Source organism: Candoia aspera, chromosome 7, assembly GCF_035149785.1.
Source record: "Candoia aspera isolate rCanAsp1 chromosome 7, rCanAsp1.hap2, whole genome shotgun sequence".
Lineage (NCBI taxonomy): Eukaryota > Metazoa > Chordata > Lepidosauria > Squamata > Boidae > Candoia > Candoia aspera.
In genome coordinates this window covers 56,671,915-56,697,326 of record NC_086159.1, presented here as the reverse complement: position 1 = coordinate 56,697,326, position 25,412 = coordinate 56,671,915, and the positions used below count along the sequence as shown (strand labels likewise).

At 37.5% G+C, this 25,412-nt stretch overlaps 1 protein-coding gene across 1 annotated transcript in view; it reads right to left on the bottom strand.

The window, feature by feature from the left end:
- CFTR (CF transmembrane conductance regulator) overlaps positions 1 to 25,197 on the bottom strand; it is a 98,494-nt gene extending 73,297 nt beyond the window's left edge. Inside the window, exons 1-2 of the mRNA XM_063309508.1 lie at positions 25,053 to 25,197; positions 3,075 to 3,185 (exon numbers count right to left, since the gene is read on the bottom strand). Coding sequence (XP_063165578.1) covers positions 3,075 to 3,185; positions 25,053 to 25,105 — 164 coding nt within the window. The 5' untranslated portion in view covers positions 25,106 to 25,197. The remainder of the gene's footprint in view (positions 1 to 3,074; positions 3,186 to 25,052) is intronic.
- Between the last annotated feature and the right edge of the window lie 215 nt (positions 25,198 to 25,412).

Genomic DNA, 25,412 nt, shown 5'->3' with positions numbered 1-25,412 from the left:
AAAAGGTTGTATCTTTTAAAGAGACTACTAGAGCTTTCAGTGGGATAGAATAGCATTCAAATTAGGGAGAAATTTATGAGTATGGAATCCATACACATTTTTTTTCAGGCCCAGCACTGAGTATTAGTTGGGGTTACAGTTGAGAAGATGACTGCTTTGGGAATGCATCTGGGCTGCAAAAATCCATATAATCATTTAGAGTTTCCATAGGTGTTTGGTGCTAACTAGGGACTTTCTGGAGTTTTGCATCCCAAATATGGTAGCCTAAATGAATTAGATAACATCTGTTTATCTAATCACAAACATGTTGAATCAAGGCTCAGGCTTCAAAATTCAGTCTGAACTAGAATATGTCAGCCAGGAGTCTCTAGTGCAAAACAGATCTCTAAGGTACATTTCCCTGAGGTACCAGTTCTCTTTATGCCAAAAGCATCATGTTTCTCAACGTATGCTCATCAGTCCAAGCAAATAAAGCATCTGACCAAGAGATGACCCAATATTAAGGATTCCACTCTTTAGGAAACCTGGGAAATATTTTTTATACAAGAGACGTAAGTGTTCTTAGCTTAACATCAAATCTACACAAAACAGGTAGTCCTTTTGGTTATGCACCTCCAGCTCCCTGACTAATTTAACCACAAGAATCCACAATGCTGTGTTTGTGGCCAGAATGACACATTAGTTAGTTTCCATGAAAAAAGAAGCAATATAATCATAAATACTCTGATAAATTTTAAGTACCTAAGACTCAAGGTGGGATTTTTCTATAACTGAATACATTTACTTATTTATTTATTTATTTATTCATTCATTCATTCATTCATTCATTCAGCCCTGAACCACAGAAAAAAGCTTTCCATTTAATTAGTAGAAATACAAAAGTAGAAAAAAAAATCCATACTGAATCAGTACTATTTGTACTTATTTTAGAATCATTAGTTATTTGTATTAGAACAAATCAGAACAGAGCAGGACAAAATTAAATGTAATTTTCTGTCAAGGTCATTTTATATATAAAACTAATTTCGGACTCTGATCTCAACTTATTCTGGTTTAGAATTAAAGAAATCAGACCTACTGAACTTAGATTTACTTATGCAATTTGGTTCTTTTTTCATATGGTCTAGTTTGGTTCCTGGGTATATACCAAATACATTTTCTAAACTGTTTTTAACAGATTTTGGAAGTGTCTTTGCTTTCAAAAGCTTTGTTAAACCTATTTCATTGTTTTAAACTTTCCCAGCTCAGAATTGTGATAAAAAGTGTTGGCAAGTTTCAGCAAATGTATGCCAACATTTGACAGCAGAAGTACAAAGGCTACAAACCAAGTTAGTGACACTTGGGCTATGAGTTCCCCTTCCCACAAATAAATATATATTTATTAACATATGTAATTAGGGGATTTTAAATATTAGATATTCTGTACACTATTATAAGAATTATACACATTTAATATGGATGTGCAAAATTCACTGATCTAGGAATAAAATAAATTCTCTCTGGACCATACTAAATATCCCCCTAGTCCATGCTATTCCAGTGATTGTTCAATGGTTTCTGGAAGTAAATCCTCCAAACCAGAAATGTTTCCTGGCATGGCATTGCAATGGCATGGTTCTGGAGAAGACTTGACATGGTCTAGATAGAAATGGAATATTTCAGAGTTCTACAGAATTTTCTACTCATACTGTATATCAATGAATTTTGTACATTCCTACTGCTTAAAATCTTATGGATAACAAAACCCTTTTGGTTCATTAAGAAATGTTAATAAAAGTACGTAAGAGGGCATTGGACTAGACATGCTAGAAAAAATTAATGGAACACATGACCTCTTTGATACACTTTCAACATGATCTCAACTGGATTCATTCAATACACTTATGTCTTAAATAAGGTATGTAAGAGTTCCATCACAATGTCAGAAATTAGTTGAGAGGGAAACAGAACTTCCATGATGATACTGTCTGGGTTCACATGTACTATGCCTTGGTTTCCTTAAACAAAGGTTTACTGAATAAATCACATTTTCCATGACTTATATATAATGTTTATCCATGTAACCAAGGCTTATAAACCACAAGGTTTGGTTCATATAACCCACTAACCTTGAACAAGATCACAAAATGGCTCAGGGTTCTGGTTTGGAGGATTTACTTCCAGAAACCATTGAATCCAGCTGTTAAATGATAGCTGACTTGAAAATTAGTAGAGATTTATTTATCATAGGATCTGGGGAAAAATGTGGTTCGGCCTCATTATTTACATTACATTTTCAAAAGTGTTACCCTAAATAAATGGAAGTTTTGATGGTATATTAGAAGTAGTTTGTTAAAAAGTTTTTCATTGGGTTGAGCTCCTAAGAGCCTTTCACTTTCCAAATGGCTTACAAACAAAATGGGGAAGAAGGCTATTTTCAAAGAAATTTCTGGATTATGTACATGAAAATAATTCTGTTGAAGAACTAATGCTGCAATCCAAGTATGAATGTCTGAGCAAGATAGGATTTACATTTGAACATATGCCTGGGATTGTATTGTAGAGAGCCAGTTTTGTGTAGTAGTTAAGGCATCAGGCAGGAGACCATGAGTTCTAGTCCCGCCTTAGGCACAAAGCCAGCTGGGTGACCTTGGGCCAGTGACTCTCCCTCAGTCCAGGCAGTCACCAAGAGTCAAGACTGACTTGAAGGCGCACATACACACACACACATACACACAAAGATTATATTGTACTTTAATATTTCTGAGATGAGCAATACATCAGTTATGATATCTGGGTGACTATAATGCCATTTGTATTAAAGATAGTAAGCAGACAAGGCCTTGGACCGGAACTGAGGGGAACCAGTTTCCAATTTCCACTCAGCCCCAAAGCTTATTGAGTAACACTGGTCAGTTATTCCTGCTTAACCCAACCACCTTCACAGGATTATGTTTTTGAGAATGAAATGAGAAGAGACCACCAACACATACCATGCAGAATGCTCAAGAGAAACAGTAAGATTTTTTTAAAAAGTAAATAACTAACTTTACATTTATACACTTCCAAATATATAGACTTATGTTAATACATACCTTTCTAATTTTTCAGAAAGATTATCTGCAGAATCTGCAGCAGGGATTTGATAAATGTCTGACAATTCCAGGCGCTGTCTGTAGCCCTTTCTCAAAATAGGCTTTGTCCATCTAATAAATAATAAAAGCATTTTAAAATTAATCTAGAAGTTTATATAATATATGCATTATAGATACGTTTTTAGTTTTCTATTTTTTATTTTAGCTCCTGCTAGCCATTCAGAATCACATGGTGGGTGCACAGTCACACAAATTGGCATCAGAAATAAATAAATATTAAGGTGCAGAACAAATCTGGCATAACTTTTTCCAACTACTCAAGGGGAACCTACCCATTTTCAAACAGCAGTTGCTCATGTCATATGAGACACATACTTTCAAAACAAGGTGGATTGTTAAATCTGTGAAATGGGTATGAGAAAAAAAAGAAACTTAAAATGGCACTGAACACACCCAAGATCTTGGGTCCATCTAAAATCATTATTTGGATCAATATTGGTTAAACTATTCTATAAAGCATGATTTATAATATGCTCACTGCTTACCAGTGAAAAATAGGACACTATTTTTAGTTATTATAACTAAAACTAACTAAACTAAACTATTATAACTAACTTTAGTTTATATTACATTATAAATAAATATGCAACTAAGTAGTTTTGTTGTTGCTTATTCGTTTAGTCACTTCCAACTCTTCATGACTTCATGGACCAGCCCACGCCAGAGCTTCCTGTCGGTCGTCAACACCCCCAGCTCCCCCAGGGATGAGTCCATCACCTCTAGAATATCATCCATCCACCTTGCCCTTGGTCGGCCCCTCTTCCTTTTGCCCTCCACTCTCCCTAGCATCAGCATCTTCTCCAGGGTGTCCTGTCTTCTCATTATGTGGGCAAAGTATTTCAGTTTTGCCTTTAATATCATTCCCTCAAGTTGGTAGTTTACCAACCATAATTTATGCTTATGGTGAGCATATTGTCCCTGAACTATTTTGTGAAGCTTACATTGTTGAGCCTGAACTCATATGCTAGAGTGAAGAATGCTTAAATAATAGAAATGCCATGAGGAAATGATTTCCAAGACTTCCTGGTTGGCCTCACAATTCTTATTCAAATACTTGAGTCACCGAAACCCTTGGGCATAGCAGCAGAATTTCTGCTTTTTCCCTTTAAGACTGCCAACATATTGCTTTTACAAGTCCCTTCCGTTCCACAAGTTCCACCATTCCACCACTTTATGCCATGGGATTCCAAACCTACCTGCTCCAGAAAAAGGTGCATGATTCTTTGGATCTTTACCGGCATCAGCAAAATATTAAATTGAAGGCACAAATACAACCATACAGCCTGAATATGGAAATGTTGATTTTTAATCTGGTATCCTTGTCTCAGTATGACTACCGCACAGAATTATACTGTAAACAAGCAGCTTACATTGGCCCTTCTCAAAATTAAACCTTTTCTATATTACTCTCATTCACAATAAACTGCTATTTACTTATAGCATTCTGACTTTACTTCCATTTATACGTATATAAAAAGAATTGCAAAGATTAATAGCCACACCTTTAAGAAGATAACTATGGGCAAAACTAAACATGGCTTTAATTTCTATTAATATGCTTCCCTTCTAAAGATGAATAGATAAGCAGGCAGGGGTCCATTACCCAATTCTGAATTTTAAAAATATAAACAGCAGCCAGAGGCTGCAGGAGATGAGTAAATACGATTTAATGTATCCATTCCCCATGGACTAGGTTATAACAGTCTTCTCTTTGAAGCTGTGATTTGCATCAGAAAGAGCATCTCAGTTGGCAACAAATTAATTAAGAGGCCATGTACACCTCCCCTTCCCAATATTCCAGATACTGTTCCACACCTAATTGGAAGGGGAATTCTTCTTGAATGTCATATCGACCTTTGGGAACATGTGAAAGACCTTAATACTACCAGTTCAGATTATCACATTCGCACCTGATCAACTCCAGGTTCAGAAGCAGGACACAAGCCTTAATAATTTGCAATGCCTAAAATGTTGCTCAAGCATTTAAGAAATGCAATGCGTCGATTGCATTATTACAGAAATAAAGTTTTTTATAGATATGGTTAAAATAAACTATGGTTTCTAGTATTCAACTAATATATGAGTGAAAATCATTTTTTTTTCTTGCACAAGGATACATACAGTTTTGTGTTTTTGTGAAGAGTTGAGGGCAGATATTAATCTAGTGCTAAAATTATTTTTATTTATCTCTTACATACCAAAAAGTCTTTCTGAATCTGGCACCCTCCTACTATGCCAAATGCTATATTGGCTGGGAATTCTGGGCCTTGCAATCTCTACCCACTTGGGCAGTGCGATATTGAGAAAGCTTGCCCCAGAAAAACAGTCCTAAATGTGCAAGCTGGTACTTCTAAATGGTACTGTGAGAAGAACTAAGGATGGTAAAAATATGTATCAGTCCTCCTCTTCACAAATGTAATCTTACCTTTCATATAAGAAAACACTGAACATTCTCCTCATTTGCCATTGATAAGAAAAAGATAAAGAAGAAACGCAAAACAGAAGTGTTGCAATGCAGTACCTCCCGAATGGTTCTGATTTACTCAAATGGCAAAAATATTTCAACAGTATTTTAGAATGGTTAGAATGGTTATAAATCATTCCAGCCTATCTCATATCATATTTTGGGGAAGCTGTTTCCAATAAAGTGTTACTGTCTACACTTTTTTTCCTTTTTTATTAAAAATGTAACTAGGCATTTTGCCAATATGAAGAAAATAGAATGACTATGTAAGGGAAGTATCTTGTATCATTCTCGGAAAGCAGTGTGAATCTCAAAGACTGTTCTCTGAATCAACTGGTGCTCTATTTTATCTAATACCCCTTTCGTACAGCTACAGTGATGTAAATAATGTATGTCTGCAGGCCTGCCTAATCAGCAGAGGTTACACTGAAACACACACACAGACACACACACAGGCACACTTTGTTCATTCCTATTATTCTATCTCTGCTAGTTTGAGCAGGAATAACTGTAGATATGGCATTGGCATGGACTTATTTCTGAACAAAATTGTACTCAGTTAAAGAAAAATAATGCTGCACAGTTTTGGTAAGAACGCATTTATGTTTATTTAAGTCATATTTATTTATTTAAGTCACATTATTTGCAGATAAACAAGTACGGTTGGTTGCTGAAATAAAACTGGATATTAGATAAACATTATTCCATTCCCTAAACTGGCCTGAGCTATAAGCACACACTAAATAAAAATTATTACTGCTCCTGCTGTTACTAATATTCCATGCAGTGAAACACCGGGAAAGGATTCATTATTTTTCATTGGGAATGGATTAGGAGTTTGAGGTTAGCTACCATTTATACATCAAATGGGGCTTTTTCCTTCTATTTCTCTCTTTGTTGCCACAATATGTAATCTTTTTGTAGCATAGATATTCCCAATGGTAATTTTTATATGCCAAAGTAAATTCTAATAGGCATGTGGAATGGGTGTATGTGATAATGTCAATATGGTGGCATTCCTTCCTTGTTCCTCTTGTAACTCAAGTTGATTTCAGTTCTCATGAAAACCTTTCTTTGCTTTCCAGATTCATTTTCTGGTAGACCTGAGACATGTTCAGTATGACTTCATACAGACTTCCACCCCAGTACTAGCAGTAGATCTCGGTACTTAATGGGATAGTTGTCTGTTTGTTGTTTATTCGTTTAGTCGCTTCCGACTCTTCATGACTTTATGGACCAGCCCACCCCAGAGCTTCCTGTCGGTCATCACCACCCCCAGCTCCCCCAGGGACGAGTCCGTCACCTCTAGAATATCATCCATCCATCTTGCCCTTGGTCGGCCCCTCTTCCTTTTGCCTTCCACTCTCCCTAGCACCAGCATGTTCTCCAGAGTGTTCTGTCTTCTCATTATGTGGGCAAAGTATTTCAGTTTTGCCTTTAATATCATTCCCTCAAGTGAGCAGTCTGGCTTTATTTCCTGGAGAATGGACTGGTTTGATCTTCTTGCAGTCCAAGGCACTCTCAGAATTTTCCTCCAACACCACAGTTCCAAAGCATTGATCTTCCTTCTCTCAGCCTTCCTTATGGTCCAGCTCTCACAGCCATATGTTACTACGGGGAACACCATTGCTTTAACTATGCGGACCTTTGTTGTCAGTGTGATGTCTCTGCTCTTAACTATTTTATCGAGATTTGTCATTGCTCTTCTCCCAAGGATTAAGCGTCTTCTGATTTCCTGACTGCAGTCAGCATCTGCAGTAATCCTCGCACCTAGAAATACGAAGTCTTTCACTGCTTCTACATTTTCTCCCTCTATCTGCCAGTTATCAATCAAGCTGGTTGCCATAATCTTGGTTTTTTTGAGGTTTAGCTGCAAGCCAGCTTTTGCACTTTCTTCTTTCACCTTCATCATAAGGCTCCTCAGTTCCTCTTCGCTTTCAGTCATCAGAGTGGTATCATCTGCATATCTGAGATTGTTAATGTTCCCTCCAGCGATTTTAACTCCAGACTTGGATTCCTCAAGCCCAGCATGTCGCATGATGTGTTCTGCATACAAGTTGGATAGGTAGGGTGAGAGTATACAGCCCTGCCGTACTCCTTTCCCAATCTTAAACCAGTCTGTTGTTCCGTGGTCTGTTCTTACTGTTGCTACTTGGTCGTTATACAGATTCTTCAGGAGGCATACAAGATGACTTGGTATCCCCATACCACTAAGAACTTGCCACAATTTGTTATGGTCCACACAGTCAAAGGCTTTAGAATAGTCAATAAAACAGAAATAGATGTTTTTCTGAAACTCCCTGGCTTTTTCCATTATCCAGCGGATATTGGCAATTTGGTCCCTAGTTCCTCTGCCTTTTCTAAACCCAGCTTGTACATCTGGCAATTCTTGCTCCATGAATGGCTGAAGTCTACCTTGCAGGATCTTGAGCATTACCTTACTGGCATGTGAAATGAGTGCCACTGTTCGATAGTTTGATCTTCTTGCAGTCCTTTAGTGTTTCCCTTTTTTGGTATGGGGATATAAGTTGATTTTTTCCAGTCTGATGGCCATTCTTGTGTTTTCCAAATTTGCTGGCATAGAGCATGCATTACCTCGACAGCATCATCTTGCAAGATTTTGAACAGTTCAGCTGGGATGCCGTTGTCTCCTGCTGCCTTGTTATTAGCAATGCCTCTTAAGGCCCATTCCACCTCACTCTTCAGGATGTCTGGCTCTAGCTCACTGACCACACTGTCAAAGCTATCCCCGATATTGTTATCCTTCCTATCCTTCCTATACAGGTCTTCTGTATATTCTTGCCACCTTTTCTTGATCTCTTCTTCTTCTGTTAGGTCCTTGCCATCTTTGTTTTTGATCATGCCCATTTTTGCCTGGAATTTACCTCTGATGTTTCTAATTTTCTGGAAGAGGTCTAACTTGTCTAACTTGGACATTTTATTTTGTGACTTTGTCACTCCAAGAAATATGCACTGTTTTACACTGCTGATCAGTGGAAACCTACAAGACATATGGGAAAGTTTAGACTGGGCCAGGACTTTGAAGTCCCCAAAGTGTTTGGGAGGACTCAAACTCAAGCTGATTGTCCAGCTTTTCCAACATTTCAGCATCAATGCTTCCACTAATCAATCTATCACTTTACTGAAGTTCACATACAGTACACACCTCTATTTACATAAGCTAATCATTGAATGATATTATTACATTCTAACAGACCATTTTTTCCTATTGGTATACAGTGCAGTACCACTTTGCATCACTATTCCTGGGCTAGCAAAATTCTACCAACAACTTTGAAACGTCTCCCTGGCACCTTGGTTCCAAATTATTTGATTTTGGCTGGTATGGAAAATTAAAAGCATGGCTTCATAGGGCTAATGCTCTGTTCAACAAACTACTATTTGCCATGGTCACTGTGGTGAGTTTGGCAAGCCCCATTAATAACCATCACAAGCAGCTGGCCTTCTTCTCAACTTCTATGCAGGCATATAGAATTTCCATATGTTCTCCATCTTCTTGCTAACTTGAAGGCTATCCTTACTTCACCTGGGCAAGAAAGGCAGCTGAAGTAAAGATCTCAAAAATCCCTCATCTGGATTTTTGTTTGCAATGCTTTATGTGCATCCTGTATTCAGAAAATTCTGGGTAAGGAAATAGGCATTGAGTTCTTCAGTGGGTCTCATTCTTTAACCAGTCTAGCCTTTTCATCAAGTGGAACTAGACAGAGGGGCATCATTATAAACCCTGCTGCCTAAGGATGAGTTGAGCACCTATAATCACCAAAGCCCAGAGCATAAGGGCATCGTAGAATGCTCAGTTTTTCTATTCCAAAAGGCCAAGACAAGATAAGGCAACACTGAACTTACTCTACTGAAAGTGATTTCTTATTTTGAACCCTAACAAGTAAAGTATGCTATACACCAAACTCGAAGCCAAAAATCCAATGAAAAGCCAGTCCTCTCTTTAGCCAAGAAGGGGATAATTCTTTTCATTTTGTTGTATATGGGAAGAACGAACATAGGCTCATCCTTTTGTACATCACTCAACTCTGCCAAATTTTCCTTAGACTCTGATTGGTCTTCTGTAGGATTGCTAGAATTTTCCCCAAAATTCTTCACTTTCTATGCTGAAAGATGTAAAATGACAGAAGACTATTCTATCCAGCTATCTAGCTACCTAGCTAGTTTATGATGAAAACAGGTTTTTAGATAGCTAGATAAAATCCCACAACTTCATCTTCCCCCTTTCTGATTTTAACAATGTAGGATAGGTTATTCTGAATTTCCTAAAAACCTATTTTCATCATAAACCTGATACAAAAACCAAACCCTTCAGTGTAACCTATCTCAAAAACAGCACCTAAGAAGTATATTTCTTCGCATAGAAGTTCACACACAAGAGGGTTGTTAGTATTTAAAGGACAACAGCATTCCTCATTCTTGAAAATATATGTCAATAGAAGTAAAGAGAATAGAATAAAAGTAGGTTCCTTATTGTCAAAGGTTGTTCTTTTGCAATATTTTAAATTTGTGTTTCCCTTGAAAAGTGCCATGTGTGTAATAAATTGCAAAGAAAAGTAACCATGAAAATAGAAAGGAAAACTAGCTAAAAGTCAGGTAATAAGATGTAGTTTTAAAATATTTTAAGTATTTATTAACTCCGATAAAGTAACCAAAGTTACATCTTTCATGGTAACTTAGACTCTTGCTACCAAATGTTACTGATATTATAACATAGTAGCAGGAATTTGCAGCTTAACCAAGTATAAAATAACAAGCTGGACTTGGCCCAAAATCTTTCAGGGTGGAATGTTCCCATTCAGTATTTCAGCCAGTCACTGCATACCATATTCATGATACTCCATTTGCTATACTTCTCCACCCAACTGGTATTCTGATTTTGCCATTGCCAAAAGTTTAGCCTACTCGTTTATACTGGCTTATTGTTACTTATTTTTCTGAAAATTTTTTAACCTTCTCAAACACATCGGAACTTCCATTTGTTTTCTTAATCACTCCTTGATTCCATATCTATCACCTAAATTAACTATTAGTGGATGGGATGGATATACATCAAAGCAAGGTGGAATTTATGAATCTCTGAAAACTACATAGATACTAGCTGAAAAATCTAACATTGGAGTTTTGATCCACTCCATAAGGTTTAAATTCAACCCCAGAACTGACACCAGGAACTAGTGGTAACTAAGGAAGTTTAGATGCTGGGTGTGGGTGCAATTGCACAAATTAAAAATGACATTTTCTATTTAAAGAAATCACAGAAAAATACAATGAAACCAGTTTTTACATGAAGAAAAGAATGTGGCATGATTACACCATACCATATAAAAATGGGTCAGAATTTTTTTCCTGCGAAGCAGGCATGCCATAGAATTTTCCCATCAACTTCCTTCATAAAAGTTCTTAAGGGGCACTTTAATAATTACATTTAGTTTTATGACCGTAACAAAATAAGTAGGAAGCACTGTACTGTATCTTTCAAAGGCACTCTCAAAAGTATATCTTTGTACTACACACTCCTTTAACAAACTATTCTTCAATTAACAATATGGAAGTGATATGCTACTGTCTTCTTCTGGGATGTTCTTCTGATTTCCCAGTCTACTCCTGAGATTTCCTGGTGATCACTCATTTGACTACTAACTACACACACATACATACATCATTCAAATTTGTAGGATCTCTGAAGGTAGACAGAGATAATGCCTTAGCTACCTCCGGGGTATATCACATGTCACATTAGAGTTGGAATGACTCACGCATAAAAGTATCTGTAATATATATGTTAGTTTTCTTCCTATAATAATTTTTCTTCTACAGTTATCTGGAGTTGGGAGGACCGAAGACCTGGATTAAGATCTTGGCATAATGACAAGAGTTTTTAAATCTTTTGCCCCCCCCCCGAATCCCAGTTACAACCTACTCATTTCTAATATGTACTGTATCCAACTGGAGGAAAATTCCATCAATATAGTTAGCTTCTACTCTCAGAAAATGAATTAAAATCTGTGTGTATTTAACACAGCTATGGTGTATATATACGAATAAGTCACTTGCTGAGATGGATGGCTATAGAAATCGAATAAATAAATAAATAAATAAGTCACAATAAAAATAACATAAAGAAGAAACCCACTAGCGCACATTGTTTTGTAATGTAATGATGCAAGACTGTCAGAAATCTACTATATAGGATAATGAAAGAGGCTAAATAGATGCAGGGGTAGGATATATCCATGACATTATAATGAATTTCATTCTAATTTCCATCTCTTGACAGAAATTACATGTTTCAGCTCTATATTTCCTAATTTCTGGTTCTTAGACCTTGTACCAAAGACAAGCCCATATTTATATTTGATTTATTTACTTGTCAAATTTATATGGCCACCCACTTCATGCTGGGTAGTATACAAATTAAAAACAAAACCTAATACAATAAAACAGATAAAAGGTACCTATAACCACAGAACCAACACACTCCAGCATGGTAACCCAATATCATTCAGGCAGATACATACTCCAGTCTATCCAGAGCCTAGGGGAAAAGCCAGGTCTTCAAGGTCCATTTAAAGGATCTTGAAATGAGGAATACAATAAAATCTATGAGGAAAAATAGGGGTAGAAGTGGTAGACAAATTGGATTTATCGCACTGAAGTAGTATCTGGTTTCAGTAATATGGTAGCTGTTCCACAATAACAGTAGTAGTCTTTCCTGAGACACCTTGCTGCTGTCAGTCTAGTATGGGCACATACTCAGTCTAGACAGAGTCTGTCCCCATAATAATATCCCTAGGACTGGGATGGTTATTATGAGCACATACTCAGAGAGCTCAGAAGGAACAAGAGTGTTATATACGTAAAAGAAGGAAAACAAGTTCCACTTCTTCTTTTCACTGCTTAGTAACTAATACTCTTCATAAGAATGATACAAGCTTCCATGTAGATGGGGTATTGTCTTAACTCTCCTTTTATTTGCTTTATAACTTATTTCTCTTTTAAACATTTCCTCCCTTAATCACTGTCATTGGATTTGATTGTTCTAATTTTCTCAGCTTTTATCCTATATCAGTAAATGGAAATATGGAAGGTTTTCTTTTTTATGTGAAGTTGTCACAAGATTTTTACAGTTCTTCTCATCAGGAACAATTTCTACCTACCTACCTACCCCATGTAGGGCTCTAATGTTCCAATAATCAGCTAAGCAGTAAACATTATGCAAATATCAGACGTTGAGAGTGCTGATACTAGTGTACCCAGCCTTCTAGCTCCCTTTTTCCTAAGGTTGACAAATATGCCTGGAAGAGAAGTAGGTGTGCCAATATCAGTGTGTCCGATATTGATCATGGAATTTGATCCTTGGCTAAGGCTTGAAGTATTCCTATGAAGTGTTCCACAATAGTAGTTGAAAAGACATGCTCAGTAGTTACAACCTTTGTCCTTCTTGAGGAAACTCTCTTATTTGTGCTCGAAATTATGTCTTGATAGAACAACATTATACTCATACTTGAGAACAGCTTTCACAAGCAGGGTGCTTGCTTATGTGCTGGCACTTCACTTCTCATAATTCTGGGAGTTACATTTCAAGGACTTCTGGAATATGCCAGGTTGGTAAAATCTAGTGTAAACTGAATTTTACAGACCTGCTGCTTGCTCCATATATTGATGCCCCTGAAGAAAGATTGATCACCTCCCAGCAGAGATATTCCTAAACCTATACAATTCATGCCACCGGTGAAAATATGGGTTTCATTTGCCTTTATTTATCAGGAATGTAAGGCTCAGCAAGGTTATTGTAGAACAGCTACCATCTCCTAAGTAACAGCAGCACTGGGTGTTTCTCAAGATATCACTGTCTCCTAGCAAGTTCAGCATAAGCAAGCTAACACACATTCAGTTGCATGTGCCAGAATGACTATAATCATTATCATTTTTCAGCTGTTATTTCCAGCAACTAAACTTTTCAAGTAAGCTACTTTATTCAAAAACCTGTGGAAAAGCAAAAGACAGAGCTTCCAAACCAAATAACACTGGTTCATTGATTACAGTTAGAATATAGCTCTTATATTATACACTATAATATAAAGTTATAAAAAAAGGCAAGGACATTCTGACGTAGCCATCAGTTGAAATGTCTGCTGCATATTTTCATCACTGTGTGAGAGTCCTTGTGTCTACTCTGGATCTTCAGGAAATGAAAAAAGGGGAGGAAGGAAAGCCCATCAGATTAACCGATGGAAGTGCAGGAAAATCAATATTCCAGCTAGTGCCCTGAACCCCACCTTCTTCATTTCTTCACTGTGTTTTCTTTCACTGTAGAAGGAAGGGGGATAACTGACTGTGGAAACAGATGGCAAACTCATCTCTCACAGCACTTCTGATTTCGGGCAACATGAGGGAAATCCAAGGACACAGGAAGTAAGATGGGACAAGAATTTTCATCAGTTGCTTGTGCCACATCTCCAGAGAAAATGCTTCAAAAGTGCTCTCAGTCCAGCTCTATGGAACCCACAGAGTATCATGGGGATATGGGAGACCCAAGATTATATCAGCTTAGAAGTGCAATAAAAAAAGTTTCAGCACAGGTAGAGAGCCATAATCATTCCAATAAGAGTTTCTGTCTGTGCTTTCTTTTGCAGAAGGGTGCCTAATCATTTTTCTGTTAACAGCCACATTCCCTGTGAGGAAGTCTGTTGGAGTCCTCACAGTAGGCAGAGCTGAAATAATCAGTGACTGAGCCAGAGCCAAAAGTAGATGGGGATACATATTATCTAGGCGTTCTCTTTTTCCTGTTTCTGATATGCTTCTCTTTTTCCTGCTCAAGAAGCAGTCTGCAGGGATGGCATATATAGCTATTACTAGAAATCTGGACTATCTGCAGATAACATTTTAAATTAGGCCATCATCAACTTTTTAAACTATGTGAGATCATAATTAAGTGCAATGACTGTAAGCATTAAATTCTATCATGCTATAATATTCATTTTTGGGCAAGGCTTGGTCAGCCACAGGCCACCTTGAAGCGTTTGGAGGAGAATTATATTTATATGGATGGAGTTTTAAGTATCATAAATGATAATACATTTAATTCCCAAATCCAGAATTCACATATGTAATTTGTTTCAATCTAGATTGGTCAATGTAACATACAGGACTAATTACAGTCATAGTATGAGCTGTAGAGAAAGACAGGTGATTAAATTCCTTGGAAATGTTTATATCAAGCTTCTTGAGATAAGAACTGCCCTATAGTGCTCAGCAAGACATTCTTTTGAAGTGATTACATTATCATCCATTTAGTGCAGGTCTAGAGAAAATTCATGAAGGTTCTTTTATTAATAGATGCTTAAAACATTGGCATGTTTCAAGCATAGTAAGAGCTGCTGAATGTAGTGAATTGGTAGGGATAAATTGGTGCCGGTGTGAGGGGGCTCCAAGCTAAATCATCATGCTAAGTCAGATTTGTTTTAACTATGATTTGTTACAAAAGTCACAATTGGTTAGGTTCACACAACATAAGTATCCTTTAAATCAAGCTTGACTTCTGTTGACTTCATAGACACACCCCATGGAATTCTCTTAGCAACAATACTAAAGTGTTTTGTTACTGTACTCCTTCATGATATTTATTAATTTTATTTCCCAGCCTAGTCTATAGGCCTGGGATTTCCTGGTTGTCTCTCACCAAAGCACTAGTAAATTCAAACCTTGCTGAACTTTTTGAGATCAGTTAAGATTGATCACAAAAGGTATCTGGCATCCTAAATATGATAAACTATAAAACATGGTTTACAAAACCTCAGTAGTTGGATTCACATAATATACAAGCCAGATCCAAACAAAGAGATCACGCTGTGGTTAAGCACAAGGTGTGAATCCTGTCTCAATGTCTCTAAATCAAATTTTCACTGGGTTGATTGGATCAAATGGCAAATAAAGTTACAAATGTCACTGACTCCTGAACATTTGCATAGGTATTAACACATGATCAGAATGACTAGTACAGATTATAAATATTACTGGCCTCACTCTAACATCACATTGAATTCGGTTTTTTTCCAGTGTCATCTCTAAGTTCAATCTATTTCAATCAAGCAATTATGGATCAATAGAAAATCACATGCAGAAACTGTATGCAAGTAGGGCTGCATTCCCATGTCCTTTATTCTGCAATGTAGTTAGTCCAAGTCCAACATTATTCCACTACATTTCTATAAAACCTAATGCTTTCTCAGTTTGACCATTTTACTCAGTTTTGCTTCAATTAGCACTTCTTGCCTCTGTGAGCATTTCATATCCAGAAAATATGTTGTTACCTATCTCATTTCCCCTTGCCACAAACAGGGATTATGGCATGTGCTGTTCCCTTAAATGACTTAAATCTAGTAACTATGTTCAGTGAGTAGCAAACCTACTCTCTGCTTGTGGCACAATATGGTCAGGGTTGGGACACGATGTTCTCTGAAAGGTTACAAGGTGGATTGCAAGTGATGGATTGAAACAGATGGCATTTCAATTTTTTTCAACTATGTAAGATTCTATGAAAAATATTCTCTAGCAAACTATTTCTATACAGGAGAACAGGAATTGTTACTCAGAGTTCTGGCTACCACTATCCTTAGCACCTCTCAACACTTCCTTAAGATTCTCAGTCCTAATGTAATGTTTTGCAGTGATTAGTAAATTTAATGATTAAACAAAATAATTGTACAAGCAACTACTTTGAGTAATAAGCACTGGAAAGTAAAATCAAGTAAACACATTTTCTTAGTGTTCAGATGAGTTCATTGTCAGTGAAAACTTTCAGTTATAATAATATAGGAAGGAAACATTAGTGTTGCACTTGAAATTCCATGACCCTCATAGCAACTTTAATGAGCATCATTCAATAAGGAAGCCTAGAAAGAAAATACTGGTATCTTTATTTTGTCAGTGTTCAGTATATACAGACCTATACATACATTACACAGGGGTTTTTTTTAAAGCAAAATGTCACTTTCCTATAGTAATGAAGTATCAAAGATTGTGTAAGCTAAACAATATATGAGGATGAGTACATTATGATACTAAAATACTAGAACTGTCAGTTGTTTTTCCTGGAGCAAAACATGCTCAATGTGAAGAGTAATAATAACAGTTAAAATTTTATAGAGCTTGTATGTACATGATATTCTTACGGAATTTAACCACAAGTATTGTTTTACCTCCAGAGCAGCCAATTGTTTGCACTGTGTTATGGAGGAATAATCCAATGCAAATACCTCCTGGTGAAAGACCGTTTCTCTGTTTATAAATTATATAGATAGGTATCTTGGAGGAATAGTCATGTTTCAGATCAAACAGCTTTACATTTTTTATATATCCTTGTTCATTTCTTACTACATGTATTTGTTGGCTACAGATATGAGGGCCTATAGTTCAAAGAGAGATTTTATTTATTTATTTATTTATTTATTTTCTATCCCGCCTTTATTATTTTTATATGCCTACTTTGTAGGCATATGGTGTAATGGTATGGGGGAATGACCATGGGAGACAGGAGGAAGAGCTGCAGACTAGAGAACAGTCAGATAAGAGGCAGCTTAACTCACTGAAACAATTGAGATGTGGCAAAGTCTCAGAAGGGACTCTTCCTAGTTTCTTGACTATAAAGGTGAGTGGGGAGAGATGTACTTTCAGACTTGCAAGATTCTGTTAATGTAACTTTACAGTAAAGTTAGAGCTAGTACTTCTGGGTGTGCTTCTTGTCTGGACTGCCTCACAAGGCCATATGGTTCCAAATCCAGTATTAACAAATGCTAGGATTAAGAAGGACCTCTGCTTTTGAATGACATTACTACTAATACTTCTACTTTCCAAGATTAAGGCTACCATAACTGGGCTGCAAGATGTGAAATGATCACTAGATGGTAGCAAAGAGAAACAGAAAGTTCTAGCTGTTTGCTGCCATCTAGTGCCCTTCCAAATGCTTGCAATTTAAATATGATAGTTCTACCCAGAATAACAGGAAATGTATGATGCCCTGGATGGGACATCTTCCTTCAGATATCTTCATGTTCTTTATGCATAGAGAAAAGTAAGGCTTTTATTGGTTCCTGTCTCTGCACATATGCTATTCTTTTTTTCATGCACAAAGATTAAAGAAAAATTGTCATGGAGGAATACTAGCCCTCCTTCTTCACCCCCAGATCAGTGACCCTGGGTGGATATTTCACTTAGACATAAGGGCTTTGAAATATGGAATGGTCTTCACCTGAGCCTTAATAGGGTAAATATGGATATCTTGCAGGCCAATTCCAAACCCAAAGTCAGAAATTTCCACCCAGATGTAAATGAGCCAATAGTCATATATACTGTAGCACCTTCAAACATCTGCATTTTTTATAATATACCTTTCAAAAAATAGACATCAGAGAGATTCTGGTCCCAATTCCTCAAGCAAAAGCAGAGTACTGTAATTGGCTTGCTGCTAGACCCCAACAATGATTTTTAAGTTTATCCCTGGAAATCTTGCAATCAAAATCTTAAAATTTTTGGAATATGGTTTTGAGTAGTGAATAACTTTCAACATGCTTTATTATATGGGGTTGCAATCCAGATCCCAACATTCTGCAGAGTCATAAAATGCCTCCTGGTAATTACTGGATCGAACCTTCAAGTTAGGATTTTTTAGGGTGTTTAAGGGTAGAAATGGGAGCAGATTGCCTCCCAATAGCCCTGCTTTCTTTCTGATCATGTGTGAGTGTAGAGACATGATTTTTGGAACCTGGGGGACACATGTAGCCCATGGGTTGTTGGTTATCCACCTGAAAGTATGTAAGAATACATTGAAATAATGCTGTAGCTCTATACAGCACCATCTTTAGTTTGTAATGCAGAAAGTCCTGCGTTGAATAACTAGCATCATCAGGTAGAGGTAGAAAAACTCCTATTTCAACCCTTGAAAAATCACTGCTGGACATATAGTTTGATTTGGTAGAAGGGAGGTGCTTCTATTCCAGAAATCTTTGCAAATGCCAGAGAGGGGAAATAGCCTTATGTTCAAAAGGTGGTTCAAAATGCATGCAGGATTAAACTGAGTGAGATTACTGGCCCTACTCCACTGCTCTTTTTACTACAGTAAATCCTGCAGTCCTATCATAATGTGTAAGACTACCATTTGTTGGCTGCAAAAAATTGATCAAGCAGGGGATGGCAGCAAATATCTATTTGTTACCATTTAATTGTCTTGTGGATTTTTGCTGCCATTTCTGATAGCACTAATGCTGCAAACAACTGCCCAAAGTGTAGCTTTCCACTGAGTAACATTGGCTTTGTCACAATAATAGATAAATAAATAGATTTATTTGTCACAATAACCTTACAGAAAACACCTATCCATTAGTTTCCTGATGATTTCATTATTTTGTTACTAGTGAAATTATTGCAGTAGGACCTTACACTGTATAAATACTCTAAAATAAGTTATGATGGGTAAAACATATGAAGGGAAAAAAACCTAGGTTTTGTCTTAAGTCTTACATTCAAGAGTTTTAGAGAAACTAAAATGGGGAAACTCAAAGAAAACAAGAAATAACCTGTTCAATCACATCCTACATTTAAACATACCTTCTGTAACTGACCACCCCAAGAGAATGCAAATAAAGGGCTGACAAAGAAATTCTGGGCATCTGGCTGCTAACTCACTTAGAAATGTTAAAGAATTTGAAATCTTTTTTTTTATTATTATTCTATGCAAGGCTGGCTCCTTAACTTCTAAATACTGTTTCTAGGAATTTGAATTAATAGATTTCTTCAACTTCTGTATTATTGTAGTATAAGCTATTAATACTGTATAACATTGAGAGAGAGACAGAAAGATTAGATAGATAGATAGATAGATAGATAGATAGATAGATAGATAGATAGATAGATAGATAGATAGATAGCCCACCAGCCAGCCAGCCAATGTCAATAGAACTTAATTTAGTTCTATTGTTTAATTTAGTAAAAATGGAGAAAGAAGGATGTTTTGTTGCTTTACATAACACCAATTTAACCATACTTCAATCTCATTTGAATCAATGCAAAATGATATTATGAATGTAAATCCCAATAACTTTGTTAAGTATGTTCTGGTTCCAGCCCATGGAGTTGATTTATTTATATATTTAACTTTTATCCCACCTTAATTATTTTTATAAATTACTCAAGGTGGCAAACATATGTAATATTCCTTCCTCCTCCTATTATTGTACATAAAATTAAATAGCTATTAGTTAAACATTAATTTTAAATTCATAATTATTAATTTTGAAATTACACAACATACTATTAAACTACTACTACGTTTTGAAACCAGAGTTTTTTAAAACTATTATGTGTATAAGTTTTAAAATAATAGTCCTTTAACAAGGAATCCCCAAAACATTTTGAAAGTAACAGTGTGAAATCAGAAGAGTTCTCCTGCCATTTTCATTTTCCAGGAGCAATTCACAAGTTGAGATAGGGAAGGAACTATTCCAACAAAAAGATTTGTTCTCTCTTCTGCAACCAAGGCGTCATACTGGCCTAGTCTCTCATACATCAGACTGGTTGTATCCAGCTTAACCCATAGCCCATCTGTGACGGAAAAAAGCTTGTTTAATGTAAACAAGAAAAGCTGCACAGAGAATGGGGAGTTTGGGCTAGAATTCTGTGTCGCCCAACCTTAGCAGGTCCAAGTTGTGAATCAAGGATAAAAATGAGGATAGTTGGCTGCAACCAAGATGTTAATATTGTTATCGCTGAATTGTTAATGATTATGAAAGAGATGGAATTTCAGGATAATATTGTAAAAGAATTTGGTATATCGTATATTAGGCTGTAATTTTTAAAAATAAGAAATCACGTATATATGAAAATAATCAAGCCACACGTAGTATAAGGTTTATTATGTAAATTCATTATTTGTAGTCTTTTAATGTTTACATATTTTATTAATTTGTTGCATACTAAAAATAAAGTTAACAAAAGATGAATTGTAGACTGTAAACATATTTCATTCATTAGGATTTGTTAGGAGTGTTCATAATTTAAATCACCTGGCCTACAACAATAATACCTGTTTGTGGTTTAGAGTATTGTTATCCAGGAAATGCTGCTAAATGATCTGTTTTACTGCTCAAAGGATCAATGAAAATGATATTTACAGCCCCTTCCTATAAATATATAGTACTCAGAAGTTAATGCCAAGTAAATATCCCTGTATTAGCTATTTATTGCCAATTACAATTATATTGCCTATTGGTTGACAGTTCTAGAGAATAGATAAAGTATGAACCAGAGATGTGAACTGATGAGAAATTGGATGTTAGTCAAACAATCAGTAATTAAACCAGTATAAATTTGCATTTGAAGAGCAATAGCTATGATATATCTCCTGACCTATAAACAGATGGGAGCTATGTGTCAGAAATAGGACTTTTGCATCATATGCTGGGCAACCATTTTTCTCATGATAGCCACATTCCTTTAGGGATAATCTGTTGAGGACCTCAAGAGCAGATAGAGTGAAACAAGCAATGGGCAGGACCAGAGTCATAAGTGGGGAAGACATGTATTATTGCTCTGGTATCCTCTTTTTTTTCCTTCTGATACTCCTCTTTTTCTCTTTCTCAAGTGCACATTGCAGTGAAGGGATGGGTAATCCTTACCAAGATCTTAATTGATCTCTTGAAGTTAGCTTTTGAATTTGGGCCAAAGATTATGTGAATTTAGACCAAGGGCTGCAGATTGCCTTCTTCATCTCATAAAAATCTGCTCTGGAGAATTAGAGGTTCCCCTAAAATGGGATGAGCATTTTTTTTCTGCCTAGAGCTTTATGTGTGTGTTTCTATGCATGTATAAAAAACCTCTTGAGTTCTGCAGAACGTAGTTGAGTAATATGATGATGTCACTATCAGGAAAGATTAATTTTTCAGACCTTGGGGGGATTGGGGTACAAAAAGATATGATAAACCCTAAGGGCCCATCTTACTTCTATGGTACCTTTTAGCAACCCCCAAAAATTGTGCTGTCAAAATCTGTAGTTCTGTTGAAAAATTTTGGTGGCATGACCTGAGACTGGTCTGAGAACCACAAATGGGGAAATGGCCCATGGATTGTCCACTTCTGTCTTAGAAAAAGCAAGCCCTGTGGTCCTCACACAGGAAGCAATTCATCATTCCAGACAGAGCTTGTTTTGTCATATACCATTTTTTGAGGAGTCTTGCATTAGGATCCTATATTATATAGTGGAATTGTGCACATAAACACAGACACACATACACTGAATAAGCAGATGGATTAAAAGGATTCATCATTTCATAACAATGAATCAACTAAGACTGCACCAACTAAACCCTTGTGAAACAGAGAGAAAAAAATGTCAATTTTATTTTTCCAGTCTTCTGATTTCTGCATCAGAGTCAGTTCTTTCCTAAAGTAATCACAAAGTTCATCCTAATTTCCCCTAAAACAAATTTTGCTAAATATATTCATTTTCTGCAAATAATGCCCCTTAATATAATACATTTTTGTATGTTACTTTTACTACACACTTTACATGCACATTTCTTAATTATGCATTTTAAAAATCTTTATTCCACAGGAGAAATGCAGCTCAGAATATGAAAAAGTACAAGTGTTGAAAGCTGGATCTGAATTCATATATTGGTCAAAAATGGAAAAATTTACTAAGGTCACATTGACATGTGTTCCTCCTATTTATCCTTAAGATATTGCGGCATGAATTTTGTATTCATACCAAATGAAAACCATTCTTCCATCCTGTTTCCATTCACTTTCAAGAAGATGTAGGAGAGGGTTAAATACTGTTCATCTTAAACTATATCCCAAAATGTACATATTACTCAGGAACATATTTTAGCTATATTTAATATGTCTTTCATAAAACAAAAGCAAGTATTGGGGAGATGGGCGGTGATATAATTTTAATAAATAATAAAATAAAGTATATCAGTTATCCCTTCCTTTCCATGTGTCTGTGTAGAGTAGAGATCCTAATTTTGTGAGTACGGAATTAGAGATGATAGTCGTTTTGAGTTAATAAAGTTGTTATCATGTAAATATGCCCTTATGTTATTGCTTGTACCTTGGCATTATTTCTAACTACAGAAAATCCCTACCTTTAACCTGGCATCAGTGGACAGACAAGATACTGATTAGCAGACCAAAATGAAGCAAAGAGTAGCCTTCTTTGTCTCTGCACATACATGCAAAGGAGAGAGAAAAAGTTACCTGGGAAGGATAAGTTGGAGCTGAAAAATGACTAAAAATTATTTGAATACAAGAAGAGCCCTGTTGTTTCAAACCAGAGCCTCATCTAACCTAGCATCCTCCTTTTCATGAAGACTATAAGCAGCTTTTAAAGGTGATTATTTTTCTTAAATAACATACTATCTCTGATACAGAATGCAATATATATAGCTATCATAGTCTTACTGTATTCTCCATGAGTTTGCCCAATCCTATTTATTTATTTATTTTCTATCCCACCTTTATTGTTTTTATAATTAGCTTAAGGCAGTGAACATACAAAATACTCCTTCCTCCTCCTATTTTCCTCACAACAGCAACCCTGTGAGGTGAGTTGGGCTGAGAGAGAGTGACTGACCCAAGATCACCCAGCTGGCTTTCATGCCTAAGGCGGGACTAGAACTCACAGTCTCCTGGATTCTAGCCCAGCACCTTAGACTAGACCAAACTGGCTCTCTCTGTATGCAAACCCCACCCCTTGTGGCCATCAACTCTTAAATTAACAGGGTAATGTGCATAGTGGACAATGTGTTTTGCCCGTTCTGAATCTATTTCTTTGGATGAATGAAAATCACAGGTTTCTCTCTTTCTCCATCATAGAGGAGAAAAGAGTCAAGTAACTTCCCTACCACAAAACATAGTCTGTTCAGTGTGTTTTGGCTCTTTGGCTCTGAAACAACAGGCATGGAAGACTGAAGAGGGTAATTCCATCTAAGATCTCCAGTAGTGCATGCTCCAACATTTTATTTATTTGTTTGCTTGTTAAATTTCTATCCTGCCTTTTCATTCTGGAATTCAAATAATATACATAGTGCTTCCTACTATTTCTTTAATAAACCTGTGATATAGGTTAGGCCAAAGAGAGTGACTGCTCCATAGTAACTCAGTGAACTTCCAAGACTGACAGTCAATTAGAAAGTGGGTCTCCCCAAGTGACAGCCCAAACACCTTAACCTCTAGACCACACTGTCTGTTCCACTCTGATAGTTATGGTCTTGACAAAACTCAGCAGATCTGATTTTAGTTAAGGCTTAAATTATCTGAGAAACCCAAACACTCCACCTTCAGCTTTATGCTGGAAGACAGCTGTAATGGAAGCCAGCATATTATTAATGAGAAATAATATGGTAATTTATTAATAAACACTAGTTAATAATTGTTATTATATAATTCTTCATTAGGTGCTTGTCCCAACAATGAAATACTTTGAGCTCACATTTTTAAAGGTTTAGCAGCACCTCCTAGAGCAGTTTATCAACCTTGGGAACTTTAAGATAGTGGACCTCAACTCCCAGCATTCCCCAGCCAGGATGCTGGCTGGGGAATGCTGGGAGTTGAGGTCCACCCATTTTCAAGTTGCCAAGGTTGAGAAACAACATCCTAGAGGATATTGCCAGCTTCTCTCTGGAGAGTGTTAGGAACTTAACCTCACCTGTAAATCCTGCTTCCCGAGCAAATCATCCCCAGCAAAAGTTTTTGCTCTCTCTTTGTCTTGCTGCCAAAGGTTCCTGGAATGATCTGCTCTAAATCGATTTCCCTGGCTTTGGGATGAAATTTATGAGCCTCGCACCTGAGATGAAGAGGCGTTCGCGGGCATTACAAAGGAGCGCTCTGTGACGGCCGCGGGGGACAAAAGTGTACAGAGGAGGAAAGGGGGGGTCCTCCTCCTGGAACAAGCCTGCATTTTCCTTTTCCTTTGCGAACTGTTTTCAGGGCTAATTACTGGCATCTCAGGCATTTGCGCGAGAGAAATCCGCGCTGGACTTCCCTGCTCTCCAAGCAGGAGGGAGCGGGAGGGGGGCCTCCCCGCCAGGCTTTCCGCTGGAATCCAGTCATTAACATCCTCGGGCTAGCTAGAGGATGGTTCGAATAATTTACAGCCAGGAGGAGGAGAACCGCCACACAGGCACACTTTTCCCTGTAAAATAAGCGCTGCCCTGAGGCTCGCCTCTCCCACGGGCCTCCCAACCCCCTGAAAGGACGTCCCGACTGAAAGGCGCAAACTTCAACCTCCGGCGGGCGCTCGGAGCCCAGCCTCGCGCTCTCGCTCCCACCCGAACAGCCGCTTTCGCTTGTTTGCCTTTCCCTCCCTCCCTCCCTCCCTCCCTCGCCCGGTCACCCACCCCGCCAGGAGCACGTGCGGGCCGGCGGCTCACCTGAAAAACAGTTTGGAGAAAACGTTCGCCTTCTCCAGAGGCGACCTCTGCATGGTCCCCCACCGGCGGGGCTGCTGGGCGCAGCGAGCAAGAGAAAGAGGAGGGACAGACTTCCCTCAGCGGACTGCGCCGTTTATACTCTTGCCTTTCCCCCCAAAAAAGGGGGACAAACCGCGGCTCCTACCTTATCCGACTCTGAGGTCACCGCCTCCCTCCTTCCCCTGCCCCTCTCCCCGCCTCTGCAAGTCGGCCCGGCTTAAGACGGCCCTCCCCTTCACGGCCGGGACAACGCGGTCTTGCCGCGCTAGGTGCCTCTCTCCGCCTGAGCCCCGGGGACTTCGCAGCGCAGGTTCCATCCGC